Here is a 14,914-nt window from a genome sequence, read left to right on the forward strand (position 1 = left end):
AGGGAGTGGGAGCCGATGACGCGGTTGCTTTGGTGCAAAGTCATCTCTGTCAGTCTTTGGCAACAGTTGCGCATGTCGAGGCAGAATGAAGTCCTACACCTCCCAGCATTCCCTCGGCTGGGGAATGCTGGACGATGTAGGACTTCTTTCTTTCTGACAAAACACGCATAGCATTGGGCCCTTAGTCACAAGAAAATATTGCATTGGTACCCATGTTACCCCTTGGGAAATACAAACAAGATTCTTGCATAGCAACGCATGGGGTGAGCATGTTAAGTCACCTTTGCTAAGCTGGAAAGGCTTGGCCTGCAGCCAGATGGGTGACCACATGTGGAAGTGGAGCCGGGGTTTGGAATCAACAGCCTTATAGGCCCTTTCCAACTCTGCTTCTATTCTATTCTGTTCTAAATTCCAGCATCAGTGGCTTAAACTGGAATTGGGAAACCAGGACTTGAAGCAAAGGTGGCAGGCTGTAGCTTGCTCATGTCGATGCTTTAGGGTTACTTAACCAGGGGTAAGGAGAGGGGTGTATGCGTATGTTTTTTTTAAATTTGGAATATTATTTCCCTTGGCAGAAAATAAAGCGAAAAGAAGCAATATAAAATAGAATAATAAGAAGAAAAAGAAAGAACAGGACAAGAAAACAAAGTGGGGAAGACTGGTCTTGAATTTATTCCAGCCACCTCCTTGTTTCCAGAGCTGTAGACTGAAAGTCTTTGTGCTCACCTGTCAATTAGAGAGGTAATAACCTCTCAGGAGACAATTTGTAACCGTCTTCAGCTAGATAAGTAACAGGGCGATAAAAGTTGCTGCAGTTTGGACCGCTGTCTCCCTGGATGTCCCGTATGCACACGGGACTGAATTCACAAGATAACAGTGTTCAATTTCATAGCCTGCCCTCGCTAGTCATTATTAGGGGAATTGCGTGGCTTGCATCATCCCCAAATTGCCATTGGGTTGCCAAGGAAGTGCACAGTATTTGCAGTATTTACTAGACAAAATTAAGATGCTTTTTGTGCGCTACAAAAGGCAGGTGTGCATCCTAGTGAGAGAGTCAAGCGCACTTCGCTAGGGAAGCTATTGACTGCTTGACCCCATTTGGGAAAGCCTAACTTCGAAATGTACTTCCCTGGGAAATGCACATCTCAAAGTTGAATCAAATCTGCTGTGTGTGCTTCAGAGCTATAAATACTCAATTTTATGTTTTCAGCCTTGGAATGTATCATTATCTTAGGCCTTGCACAGATCGCTTGGACTCCATGGGGCAAGTTAATTAGCGCTAATTTGAATTCCTGCAATTCAGTGGGTCTCTGTAAGCTCGACTCTGTCTGGAACCAACCCTATATGAGAAAAGTAGCGCGAGAGCAAAATCCTGTGCATGTTTGGAGCAAAGAATGCCCTGCAGCTCTCGGCATTCCCCAGGCAGCCATGGTGACGGTGACAGGCCATTTGGAATTGTAGGACCTTCAAAAGCAGAAAAAAAAGCAGAGACATCACCCTGCCGGCAAAAATGCGTATAGTCAAGGCTATGGTTTTCCCAGTTGCAATATATGACTGGACCATAAGGAAGGCTGCACGCCGAAGAATTGAAGTCTTTGAATTGTGGTGCTGGAGGGGACTCCTGCGAGTCCCTTGGACTGCAAGGCGATCAAACCAGTCAATCTTGGAGGAGATCAACCCTGACTGCTCTTTGGAAGGCCAGATCCTGAAGATGAAACTCAAATACTTTGGCCACCTAATGAGAAGGAAGGACTCCCTGGAGAAGAGCCTAATGCTGGGAACAATAGATGGTAAAAGAAGAAGGGGATGGCAGAGGATCAGGTGGCTGGATGGAGTCACTGGGGCAGTGGGTGTGAGCTTAAGTGGACTCTGGAGGATGGTGGAGGACAGGAAGGCCTGGAGGAATGTTGTCCATGGGTTGTGTTGGGTCGGACATGACTTTGCGACTAACAACAACAACAACTTCTGTCCAAGCATCATGGGGTGGCACCGCCATTGTGAAACCCTCTACACATCTTTGCAGAGGGAAGTCCCGTTGAGCGCGGTGGGACTTACGCCCAGGTGAGAGAGCACAGCTTTGCAGCTCGAGTCTCTGAGAGCGATCTTCTGTTGTGGAGATGGGCTGAGAAGGTGTCATCTGGAATATGCTCTGATGGAAGTTTGCCACTTCTGAAAGGCTTCAGTGATGCTTCTCTTCCCTAGCGGGAACGGTTGCCTCCATGTGGCCTTTAAACAAGCTTCACATGTTCAGAAGTCTCCTGCTTCAGGCGTGGAAAGAACTGCTTCCCTCTGGCAGGAGAGTCATTCCCAGCTGCTTCTTTTCTTGCATCCCCTCCGCTTTTAGCCTCTCTTGTGCAGTTACGAAGCAAAGACAGTCTCGTCAGGGAAGCAGGATGGGCAACAGCAAACCTTGCCAGATGCAAGACTTTTGAACCGAGAGCTGCAGCTGTCACTGAGAGTCTCAGCCTGTGTGGCTATTCCCAGGGTCTTGCAGAAATCACGGTTGACTCTTCCGTTAGTGCGCTGGAAGGTTCCTAAAACTGGCGTTCTCCAGTGTGATATGGTCCGTCTTGCACACTTGGAAAGATTAGCACTAGGGGCTAAAACAGGCTGTATTTTAAGTCCATACTTGCTGGCAGCATCATTTTTTTGTTTTGTTTTTACTCTAGGGCAGGCAGGGGACCTCAGGTCCAAACCAGGACCCCTAGGGTGGAAGTTTGGAGAGAGGGATTTTAGGATCTGGATTGTGCTCTAATCAACTGCTGTAGAGTAAAAGTGGGGGAAAGATGTAGCTGCTAGATACAGATTTAACATAATGTCATTTTTTGGCCCTAGGCAAGTAAGCCCCTTGTTAATCATATGCATGCTGTACCAGCGGCTTTAGACTCGTGTAAGAAGGATGCCAGCCAGCTATCTCCCACTGCTGGCTTTAATTACATTTTTGTAAAAGGAGACAGCTTACATATTGGTTTGAGTACCCACAATTTCATTAGATGTTGGAAGAGCTTGTGCGATCCAGCTCCATTACAGACGCTTAAAACCCAGATGTGGTTAGAACATACAACTCATTACTCAGTGCTCTGACTGGGGGAATAATATTTGCAAAGATTTCAGTGCATCCTTTTAAAGCATTTATGCATTAGAAATGTTTTGACTTGCAGATGTTGGCTAGCTCTTTTGAACTGGCTTACTCCCCCCCCCCCCCGCTGCCCCCAAAAGAGAGAGAGAGTGGTAGTTTGCTTTTTTTATGGCAGAAAACTTGACAAAACCTGTAGCTGAAACTCAGTCCTGCTAACACAAAACTCCCAGCTTTCAACGTTGTTTGCTAACTGGAATAATGAAGGAAATGCCCTGAATGCTTTTAATGGTTAGCTAGATTAGAACTTAGGCGTGTGAGTGTGTGCAGATATTCTGAGTATTAATAGTAATGTCAGGAAAAGCACAAGCTGTTTGCATACGCAACCAGGATGTCATACAAAAAGAGAGAACGTACTGCAGAATAATAGCAGGAAACTATAAAATCATTTCTCCCCTGCCCATTTGACAATCTGTCCATAAGCTTTTACCCTATCAAATACAGAACAGTTTTATTGTCAGAAGGAGGCACTTGTTACGTATGAATGAGTTCCAGTGTGTGGTTTTTTTAAAAATTGGTTCACATTTGTTACAGCAATATGTTTAAAATGTGGGAGGGGGGTGGCTTCTCTGGGAAACAAACCAGTAAAGTTAGTGGGGTGCATGAATCCTGCTTACTTGATGCATTTGTTTACTGCTTCAGTGTCTAAACACTCCTGATGTGTTACGGTTTAAAAGAATGACGTGTGTTTGAGAGAGCAGGCACAGAGAAAATGGAGGAGGAGGAAGAAAGCAAGCTATTATGAGCAAGCTCCTGTGTGCTTGTGTGGCTGTCTGGGGCAGCAAGGAGCAACTGCCAGGGTAGAACGAGGAGGTATTCCCACCGCTCTTCCACCGGGAGGAATCATCTCCATTCGCAGCGCCACTGGTACCTGAACTGCATCCACCCAGTTCATCCAGTTCTCTCTCAGCGTTTGTTCCTGGTCTTGCTCCCCCTTCCTTGCTGCAGGCTCACGCTTTCACTTCTCCCCTTCTGAGGACCCCCTGATTTCTCTTTCCAGTTCTCCTTGGCCGCTTTGGCTAAAATAAAGCGATGTCACCCTTGCACCTCGCCAGGCATCAGAGGTATCTTGATGGGATTCTGTTTGACGGGATCTCCTGGCTGTTTCTCTTCTCTGTGTGTGCATCGTAGAACCTAGCTGTGCAAGCGCTCCAGAAGAGCGACCAGCTACTTCACTTCTGTCCCGCTAGGTGGAGGCAGATCAACTCGGCGGTGCTGCAAAAATGACTCCCTTTAGTTAGTCTCTTTGTTTAGTTAGTTCCTTTGCAACCAGCTAAAGGCTTGCCAGTGCAAGGCAGGGGTTTACGGGTCTCATCTATACCCATGCTGCACTTCTGCACAATTTGCATGGATCGCCCCTGCTCTGCCCTTATGTGGAGTGTGGGGAGAAACATTTTGTTTTTAAATCTGTATCTGTCCTGCTTTTTGTTCCCCTTGCAAGAAGACCAGGGTGGCTTACAGAATCCTCTTCCTGCTCTCCATTCTAGCCTTATGACAGCCCTGTGAGGTCGGTTGGGCTGAGACACATTGACTGGCCCAAAGTCACTTCCTGGCCAAGTGGGGACCAGAACCCAGGTCTAGTGTGTCCCGGTCCAGCGCTCAGAACTGCTGCTCCAAACCTGCCCGGCATTGGCGCATGATGGCTTTCTGATGTGAACTTCATAGCTGCAAAAGGTCTGAAGAAACCTGGCCTCATGAAGGAGGCCCCAGAGCCTTCCCTGTGGTTCTGGCTTTCAATTAAAACAATAGCGTGTTTCTAGCCCTTTTTATTTCTGGAGATACCAGGGAAAATGGAGATGTGGGGGTTGTATATTTTGGCTTGCCAGCCTTTTGAGCTATCTCGGGCAGGGAAGTAACTGTCTCCAGATTTGGACAGAATGAGAAGACAGCTCTGTGAATCTCAAAAGCTTGTATTCTCTCACTTGGCAAAAGATGTTTCTCCAGCAGATGACAGCAACATCACCCTCTAAATCAAATAACTAATAGGAGATCAGCGCCTTTGTCCCCATCAGGCAAATAAACTTAGCATTGGCCATAGAGCCATGCAGTTCAGTTTGATTCTTTCTGTACCAGGAACCAATTCAGCTAACCAGCTATTGACACTTTCTTTGCAAAAACAGTAGGGTTTCTTGTCTTGATTTAGGGACCATTCAGCCTGCTGTGTCAATAAGGGTCCAGATAACTGGGGCATCCTTTGCTTTTGATGGGCTCTTGCAAAACAGTACCCATTAGTCAATTAAGAGTTCTTGGAGACTTGGCATACCGCTTTCTTGATTGGCTGCTCTTTTGCTCATTAAAGACACCAGTATATTATTATTATTATTATTATTATTATTATTATTATTATTATAACATTTCTCTGCCGCCCCTTGCCGAAACCTTGGGGCGGCTTACAACATGATAAAATACATTGAAATACAATAGTACATAATAAATTACCATTAAATATAAAAATATAAAAAATACATTGATTTACAAATACAAAATTAAAATTATCAGTATAAATATTAACCACTTATTAATTCCAAAAGCTTTGTGGTTCAGAGAGATCTGTGACGGGTATCCAGATTCCCCACCACCAGTACCCTCACACACACTAAAAATGCTACCTTGCAGGTGCCTCGGATTTTGACACCTCATTGCAGGTTCCCAGTTGACCTGAGCCCAGGGGAAACCTCATTGGAGGGAGGTTTGGGATTCCTCAGAAACCCCATGCCCCAAGAAGCCATGAGTCAGCCTGAGCAGTCCCCTCATCTGCGGTCCTAGTGAACCCTTCAAACTCATCCTGACTCTCCACCTTCATCTCACAGCTCATTAGAGCATCAGCACTTGAAGGACTAATTGGGATGTTTTGATGATGTTGGCATTCTCATCTGGCTGCCAGAAGACCCCTTTGCCCATGTTTCACTTGTTAGCGAGGGTCCTTCCATGAGGGTGGAGAAGACCCAGGTGCAAATGCTGAAGAAGCGGACTGCTGCAACTGGTGGACCAGGAGCAGCTGTAGATAAATGCACAGTCTTGCTGGATTCACAGTTCTCCTTGTGGTTCCTGCTCCAACTGTGTGCTCACTTTGTCCAGAAACTACCATTCCTCTGTGTCTTTGCACCATTTGGAACTCAGTATGAATGTCTCAGCTTACATGGCACCTTTGTGCAGAGAAAGCACCATCCCTGCAGACTTAAAGACAAGACTGGATTTCCCATCTCTGCTCCCAGGTGAAGTCTTGGTCTGCAGTTGAGTGAAATTGCTGCCTCAAGTGAGCTGGTCCTAAATGTGTTATCTTTAAAGAGTTTTTTTTTAAAACAGAGACTGTTATTTGGAGAGCTACAAGTTTAGAGAAAAAAAAATCATTTCTGGTGGTGGAGTGGAGACTGACTTATTTGGAGGCATCTGTATGGTCATTGCATGCTTCCAGCGGCCTTCACGGATGAGCCCAGTGATGCTCATTTATATAAGAGGCGGAGAACTGCCTTGTGGGCTGAATCAAACCCACAACATCGTTCAGAGTGCCCTACAGAGCTGGGCAGAGGGAACCTTAGCTCTTCCCTAGAGCTGAAGATAACTCAAGGGATGCAAGTGGTGATGGACTCGCACAACCAGGGGAACTCCTGCCGTCGTCTCCGATCTCAGCTGGACAATACCGGCATGGATGTGGTCATTGGTGGAATAGCGTTGTCTGAAAAGTGCATGGAGAAGAGCGAAAGTTGAGGTAGGGCAGGGCTAGAAGGCACCGGTGGAGGGGCAGCCCACCACTCTGCCCAGACCTAGTTCAGCACCCTTATCTATACTAAGAGGTGAAAGCTGTCCTCACCTCATCTGTGATTTGTATAATCTTGGTGACCCCCTGTGGAGCTACTCTGGTTTTGTCTAGTGTAGGTTTGTGTGTGGTACTTGCGTGTTTTATTGCTTTGCTTCTGTTGCTGGTGGCTGCTATATAATGACTGTTTCTGTGCAGAAGGCAGGATATTGATATTTTTCAATATGTTCTCTCCTAAGAATGTACCCTTGTCTAATAGCTGTCACCCAATAGAGCTCCCTCTGGAACGCTATTCCTAGATTTCACTTGCTCCCTCTCTGAGGCTGAGGTTTGTGAGAGGCCCCTTTCAACCTTGCTGCTCCGGATTTAGTACGGTTTACCCATGTACCCCGCCCCTGAAATAGCAGCACAGTTCTGTGTTAAACACATAAATAGTGCTTATCTTTCTCAGCCAGTTTATCATCCTCATCCAAGCAAAGCATGTAATGTTTCTGTTTGGCTCATGATCAACTCTGCAACATAAAGCCACCCGGATAAGCTAAATGGTGATTCACCTGGTGGATTCACTTGTGGTTAGTTTACTCAAGGGGAGGTGGAAAAGGGAACGGGAGAGGCAAAGGAGGCGATCAGTAGGTAGACCAGGGATAGAGGGAGGAATTCTGCCAGGGGCAGTCTAGAGCTTGGAGCACTTGCTTTGTCTGAAGAAGGTCCCAGGTTCAGTACCCCGATCCCCAGGTAGGACAGAGGTGAGATGGACCAGTGATCAGACTAGGTGTGAGGAACATTGTGTGTTCTTAATGGGAACCAGAACGCCTTGGCGATACCTTGGAGAGCTAGCTAGAGTCACAGAACAAACTTCTGAGAGAATCAGAAAGGGTTGCCGGCTCAGTGGCGGAAGATCTGCTTCACCTGCAGAAGTGCCCCAGGTTCGGTCTTTGGCGTGCACGGTTCCTGTCTGGAGGTGGGCGCTGACAGTCGTATAGGCTACTTTGAGCTAGGGAAACCAGTGGACTGGGTAGGATGTAGCCTCCCAGGGACTGGAATAAGGCATGGCTTGGAGCTGGAGGTGAAAACAGAAGGGTGTGTGTGGGAGGAATGAGCAAGGTCGAGGAAATCCACTCTCTCTCTGGGATGCCCCAGGGAGAGAATGCTTGCGTTTTCTGCAAGAGATCTCAGACTATTCTCCTGGATGCTCCTCTGGATTATTAAGGAAGCAAACAGTCCAGCATCAGTACTGAGCACCCTCTGGTGGGTGATGTGGCCCTAATGCTTCAATGGGGCTGACCAGTGTTGATGTCTCACCTCAGCCCTCAGCTGTGCAGGCCCAGTTTGATTTCCCCCTGAAGACTAACTCCAGGGCATTGTGGGAGATCAACATGGCAGCTCCGTTGGAGCAATGGGTTGCCCAGGTGAGTCCACAAGCGAGGTCTACCTGTGGGTAGTTTGCCAAGAAGCTGGTCCTCGCTGTTTATATGACAGTCGTAAGGATCCCATAGATACCTGTCTCCAGGGGGCTTTCTCAGTGTGTGGCCCACCCACCGTCCCACCCACCCTAAATTGAGGCAAGTGTCCTTTCCGCTGTGGCATCCAGATTGTGGAATGCCATCGTGAGAGAGGGTCCATGTGGCACTGACTTTGTGGCCTTTTTAGTGGCAGGTGAAGATCTGACTATTCCAGGCATTTTAATCTTGCTTTTTATGCTGTTTTTAAAACCTTAGCCATATTTTTACATCGGTACGCTCCTGCTGGTTTTTACTGTGGCCATATGCTGTCGTTCTCAGCTTCTGAAAGTTTGATATTTGATATTACATTTTGGTGCTGCATTCTGTAATTTTCATTGTTGTGAGCCATCCACAGAGCTTTGCTTATGGGGTGTTACAGAAATGTAATTAAATAAATAACATAATAAGTAAGTGGAACAGAAACAACCTTAGGCTGTAAGTATGTAATTTAATGGAGATGAAGCTCAAAGACTTTGGCCACCTAATGAGAAGGAACCACTCACTGGAGAAGAACCTGATGCTGGGAACAATAGATGGGAAAAGAAGAAGGGGATGGCAGAGGTTGAGGTGGCTGGATGGGGTCACTGGGGCGGTGGGTGTGGGCTTGGGTGGACTCCGGGGGATGGTGGAGGACAGGAAGACCTGGAGGAATGTTGTCCATGGGGTTGTGATGGGTCGGGCATGACTTTGCGACTAAACAGCAACAAACAACATAGAGTTTAAATCTTTGGAAATACAGAGGGATGACTCTAACTAGAAAAACAGATAAATAGATAAAATGTTTGTTGTTGTTGTTACCATTAATATATTGGCTGGTTTGCTAAAAAGTCCTCCATGTGATAGACAGCAATTTAAAGCTATAAAAACCTTAATACAAGAAAAAACATGAAATGCATTAACACAACTAGACAATTTAAAAGTGATCCTTTGCCCTTAGATAGCACTTAGGGAGCCCTAGGATATTGTGGATTCCTAGGTCTAGGATCAGAAAAGCTGCCGGGAGCTGGGGACCTGGATGGCGATCCCTTTCCCCAAAGCAGCTGAGGTGGAAAGAGTTGTGTTGGTCGCTTCTCTAGAGTTGCAGAGCTCAGGGGCCGTGTGGAGGAAAGGAGAGCATCTTGGAAGTGCTCCAGCTGCCTTGCCTCGCCTGTAAAGAGCCTCAGCTTGGCAGGAGGACTGGAGTTCTGTAGCAGCCTGAGCTGCTGCGTGAATGGTGTGTGTTTTATCAGCGGCTTCCAGACCGGAATGAATAAGTGGCTCCCTGCCTCGGCTCCGTACAGCCTTGAAGCATGAAAAGAGCTTAACGGGAGTTGTGGGAGATGTGAGAGGGTCGCCATGTCCCTCCGGTCTATAATCCAGTCTGCTCTGATGGAAGGACTTTGGAGAGCCACCTGTGCCTAGCATTCCCCACCGATGCAAAGAACAAGTCTTTGCCCTTAATGCACGTTCTGTGCAGCCTTGTGATGTGGGGATTTATCATATAAGAACAGAACATGAAGGAATGTGCTGGATCAGACGTGGGTCCATTTGCGCCCTCACTCTGCTCCCACTGTGGACAGCCAGCTGCTCACAGGCTCCTACAAGCAGGGCTTTGGTGCAGCAGACCCCACCTCAAATTCCCCAGAACTGCTGCCCCTGGCTTACTGGGCCTCCACTGGAGCGGTATAGAGCCGTCAGGACTGGTAGCTGCAGAGAGCTTTCCCCTCCAGTCTGGAAGGTGTCCAGTCCCTGAAAGCTGCTTACATCTCGCGGAAGTGAATTCTCTAGTCTGACTGTGCAAAGAAGCCCTTCCTTTTATCTGCTCCAAATCTCCCACCAGTCAGCTTCACAGGACGATTCCAGGTTCTAGTATTACGGCGGAGAGAGAGAAACATCATCTGATCCACTTTCTCCTTACCGTGCATAATTCTGTATACCACAACCATGCGTCCCCGTCCTTGCCTTTTTTCGAAGCTAAACAATCTCAGCTGTTGCAAACTTTTCTCATAGTCGCCCTTTCTGCACTTTTCAGCTCTGCAAGATCCTTTTTTAGGTGCAGTGATGAGGACTACATAGCTTATTCTCAGGTCAGGGGCACGATAGATTTGTATAAGGGAGATACAGATTGGCATTTTTTCTCTTAACTTTGTTTCTTAATTATGTCTAACTCAATATGTGCCTTTTTCATAGCAGACCCACCCTGGGCTGGCATTTTCATGGATCCGTCCACCACGACCCCATGATCTCTGTTTTCCTCAGACACTGTTAGTTCTGGTTAACATCGGTTTATACTTGAAGCTGGGAGTTTTGGCTCCTGTGTGCATCACTTTATACTTGCTGACCTTGAACTGCAATTGCCATTTCAGTGCCGATTTTTTCAGTTTGGAGAGATCTGTTTGGAGCGCTTCACAATCCCTGTTTGCTTTAAACACTCTAAAGAAATATCACTGTTCTCTCCTAATTCCAAGTCTCAATTGAAATGTGCTTCTAGAACTGTGAGGAAACTAGTCATAGCTAGTGATGGTGAGAGATGTGTTCAGCTGTTTATATAAGAATGTAGCATTTATACGATCTATCTAAAGCTATTAATAAACTGAATCTCAGTTAAATGCAGCCATCTGCACATCATAAAAGCATGTGAAAATGCATCTGGAAATGTGTGTACAAAAATAGAGAAGCATAGAGAAGAAATGTTATATCAGAAGAAACTGTGCTTTAGATTAGAAAAAATTGTGCAAAAAGTATATAAATGTGTCCAAATTATGTGCATTTTATTTATCTATGCATTTATGTACCATGTTTCTTCTGTACCATTGCAGCTTTCTGGGTGGTTAACAAGAATTGAAATTAACCTATGGCAACACTATGAAAGTTTAAAAGTTGGAAACTACACTATAAAATGGAAATAGAAACCAAGAATCAGTGTTAAGATTAAAATGCAGTAGCAGATTTAAAACAGAAACTGAAATTTCATAATATCTGGGAGAATAGGAAGGTCTTCACCAACTGCCAGGAGGACACTGGGGCCAGGCGGGCCTTTCTGGGAAGCTTCTTCCACGACCAGGGAGCCAATGTGAAAAGGGTTCTCTGCTTAGCAGCCAAATACTTCACTTCCTTTAACAGGGTTTCTCACAGAAGGGCCACTGAGAAAGACCGTAGGTGTGTGGGAGCAAACAGTCATGGGAATACGGACACATCTTCATCCAGGATGACAATTAAGAAGGATGTCCTGGAGATGCAGGATAGAATGAATGGGTCAAAAACCAAGAAAATGGACTAAGTCAAGCTGGACAGGTTTGTCTGTTCCTAGCTACAGTGGACTAGATGATTGTGGAAGTGTTTGCCGGGTTGGTGATCATGTGGTTCTCAGCCCTCTGAGCGTGTCCATGTATGCATGCGTGTTTTTGTTTCTCCAGTTGACCATGTTGTTCCTGAGCCGGGCACCAGTTTGCTCTCTGCGTTTGATCAGTGGCGAGAATGGGCTGACAGCAAATCCTGCTGTGATTACTCGTTGCATGTGGATATCACAGAATGGCACAAAGGCGTTCAGGAGGAGATGGAGGCCTTGGTGAAGGATCACGGTAAGTCAGAGCGGGGCTCATGCTTTCTCAGTTCTTGTGGTTTTTCCAGGCTGCCGGAAGGCCAAGGCAAGATGTGCATCCTGGAAATTCTGTTTTCTGCATGCCCGGGATTGCTGTGTGTTTTGGGGAGAGGAGGTATTTCAGATCAGCGGGCCTGAAGGAAGAGTGATGGGATCAAAAATGCCAACTTAATTCACTTTATGGCTCTTGCTTTAGCAAGTAAGGCCCGGAGAGGGCCTTTCCGCCTATTAGAATGGGGGAAAATGGCACAAAAGCTGAGAAACAACCAAACCATTGGTGTTTAGGGGAGGGTTGAACCACAGAAAGAAATGTGGCCTCTGGAAGCGCAAAGGGCCTGCGTTTGGCTTGATCTGGAGGTTCTGTACATCTTATTTAAATAATATTTATGCTGTTTTCCCACCACTGCTTCCGTAAGCATGGGAGACACACACTGTCAAACAATACTTTAATAAAGTAGGATCTGCAACCCCATGCTGGCTTGTGGGGATTATGGGTGTGAAGGTCAGGTTGGAATCAAGCTCCCTGGCACTCCCTGGACTTCTTTCCCATGCTTGGCCCTGGCTGGGAAGCAACCTGAGTGAAGAGCAAGTCCGTTGACGCTTGGAAATGCTGGTGGATTCTTTGTGCAAAATACTGAGGACGCTGTTAGTATGGGTCAGGTAACAACAGCAACCAAACAAAGAAAATTCAGTCGTCACAGCAACTAATGAGTTAGCCAGATGTCCTCTGGGCTCCTTGGGCTTTTCACTGAGTGGGAAACAGTGGAAAGAACAGCTCCTGGTTGGTTCCAGGATGGAAAGGGCAAGTCCCGGGGACGACAGTCACGGAGGCTATCACTTCCCTTAATGCTTGTTTTTGGAGGCAAGGCAGTCTGACCATGTGACTGCACCCAAGTTAAAAGGATCATGTGCTGTTGAAGTGTAGATCCTCGCGCTGGCAACGCTAAATGGGCTGCTTACATTGGAGAAGTTGGTGCCTTTTCTTTCTTGGACTGTTGTGTCTCTTTTTCGGTAGCATCCAGAACGGGGGGCATTAGAGGTGCAGTGGGGCAGTGCTTGCGTGGATGATAGGCATGGCTGTTATGCCCGTTGCAACTAAAACTTTGATGTCCTTATGCATTTCCATTCCTCTGCCCAATAGGCGTGAACTCCTTCTTGGTGTACATGGCCTTCAAGGATCGCTTTCAGCTAACCGATTCTCAGGTATGCGAGGTTCTTGACTTTTGTCTCTTTGCTCCTTCCATACTCCCTCCCTCCCTCCTGCCTTCCTGCCTTCCTGCCTTCCTTTCCTCCCAGAAGGGACGGCTTTTCTGTCTCGTCACAGCATGCAGTACGCCGTCGTTGGCTGCGTGGACTCTGGATGTAACTGCAAGGGCATCTCATCTCTGAGCCTTGGCGACAGGCCAGATCAGTGGGCTGCTGCCGCCGCCTTCTAAAGGCGTCTCTGCCAGGGGATTTGGCAGGCGCTTGCCGCTCAGTGGGGGCAAGTGCTGCTCAAGCAACAAACAGCCTTTTAAGCCTTGCAGTGCTTGCGGTCAGGTGATGCTTTAGGAGTCTGGAGCTGAGAGCCTTCCAAATGTTCTGACCTGATACTCCCACCATCCCTTGCTGTTGCCTGTGCTGCAAGGGCTGATGGGAGTTGCAGGCCAGAACCGCTGGAGAACCACAGGTTGCTCACGCTTGGCCTAGAATGAGAAAGTAGCACATTAATTCGTTCATATATTAGATTTATATCCCACTTTTTTGTTTTTAAAGAATGCAACATGGATTCCATCATTCTCCTCTTGCTGCTCTCTATCTTAACTCCACAGCAGCCACCCTGTGAGGGAGGCTGGCCCAGGGGTCCGTGACTGGCTCAGCGGCACCAGGTTGGCTCCAGGGCTGAGTGAGGACTGGAACCCAGGTCTCCTGAGTCCCAGTCTGGCACCCTTAACCACTGCACCACACTGCCTCTCAGTGATCTTGATCTGTTTATCCTGTGGTATTGAATTCCCTCTTGTACATTTTATGGTGAATCTATTTATCATTATTATTAGATGATGCGCATTAAAGGCATGAGATCCAATTAAAGCAATACAAAATCTAACAATTGGCAATATTCCAGCAAGGCACACAGTAGCAGAATTGAAAACAATGTTAAAATCAATAGCCACTTAAATACCTGATTGAATCAAAATCAATTTATAGTCTACCTTTTTTTCTGAGGCAGAACTCAAAGCCGCTTACCGCATCCTTCTTCTCCTGTTCTCAAACTTATCCCCACAACAACAATCCTGTGGGGTAGGTTCAGCTGAGAGTCTGACCGGCCCAGAGTCACCCAGTTGGCTCCATGGCCAAGAGGGGGCTAGACCCAGATCCTCTGAGTCCCAGTCCCAGGCTCTTAACCACTTCCCCACACTGGCTGCCTTGTTCTTATTGGATGGTGGGGTCCATGCATTTGAGCTTTAGAAGTCGGTTCTCTTCATGTCATCTTGTCCTCCAGAGCAGGGTGAGAGACAGATCGGGGATTCTCAAAGTGGGGTTGGTGAGTGGCTTTTGGGGGATCTGCACTCAGGTTTATGGAACACATAAAAACGCTTCTACTTGGTCCTGCCTTTGATTTTCTTGCAATTGTTACTCTGATAATGAACATCATGGTTGTTTTGACCAGTGCTCTAGGTTTTTTTATTTTCTTAGAATGTATTCAGTTACACCAATACAGGGATCCTTCTCAAGCAATCTTGCCCAAGGCCAGTGATTTTTATAATATGCTGTTAGTATGAATGACAGAGCCAAAGAGAAGAGACACAATTAACATGTAAAGAGGGTATGTTGTTAACTCTAAACGCAAATATACAATGGTCTTCCCAGTCCACAAAAAGCAATTTTCAAGTCCTCTCTGTCTCTCTGCCTTTCTCTCAGTCTCTCTCTCTCTCTCTCTCTCTCTCTCTCTCTCTCTC

At 46.8% G+C, this 14,914-nt stretch overlaps 1 protein-coding gene across 2 annotated transcripts in view; it reads left to right on the forward strand.

Annotated features, from left to right (window-relative positions):
- The window catches only part of DPYSL2 (dihydropyrimidinase like 2), an 83,889-nt gene that overhangs the window by 46,022 nt on the left and 22,953 nt on the right, over positions 1–14,914 (forward strand). For both annotated transcript variants that reach the window (XM_044437646.1, XM_044437647.1), the window contains exons 4-5: positions 11,791–11,955; positions 13,117–13,178. In XM_044437646.1, coding sequence (XP_044293581.1) covers positions 11,791–11,955; positions 13,117–13,178 — 227 coding nt within the window. The remainder of the gene's footprint in view (positions 1–11,790; positions 11,956–13,116; positions 13,179–14,914) is intronic.

This window comes from Varanus komodoensis, unplaced genomic scaffold, assembly GCF_004798865.1.
Source record: "Varanus komodoensis strain SLA01 unplaced genomic scaffold, ASM479886v1 scaffold30, whole genome shotgun sequence".
NCBI classification, from domain to species: Eukaryota; Metazoa; Chordata; class Lepidosauria; order Squamata; family Varanidae; genus Varanus; species Varanus komodoensis.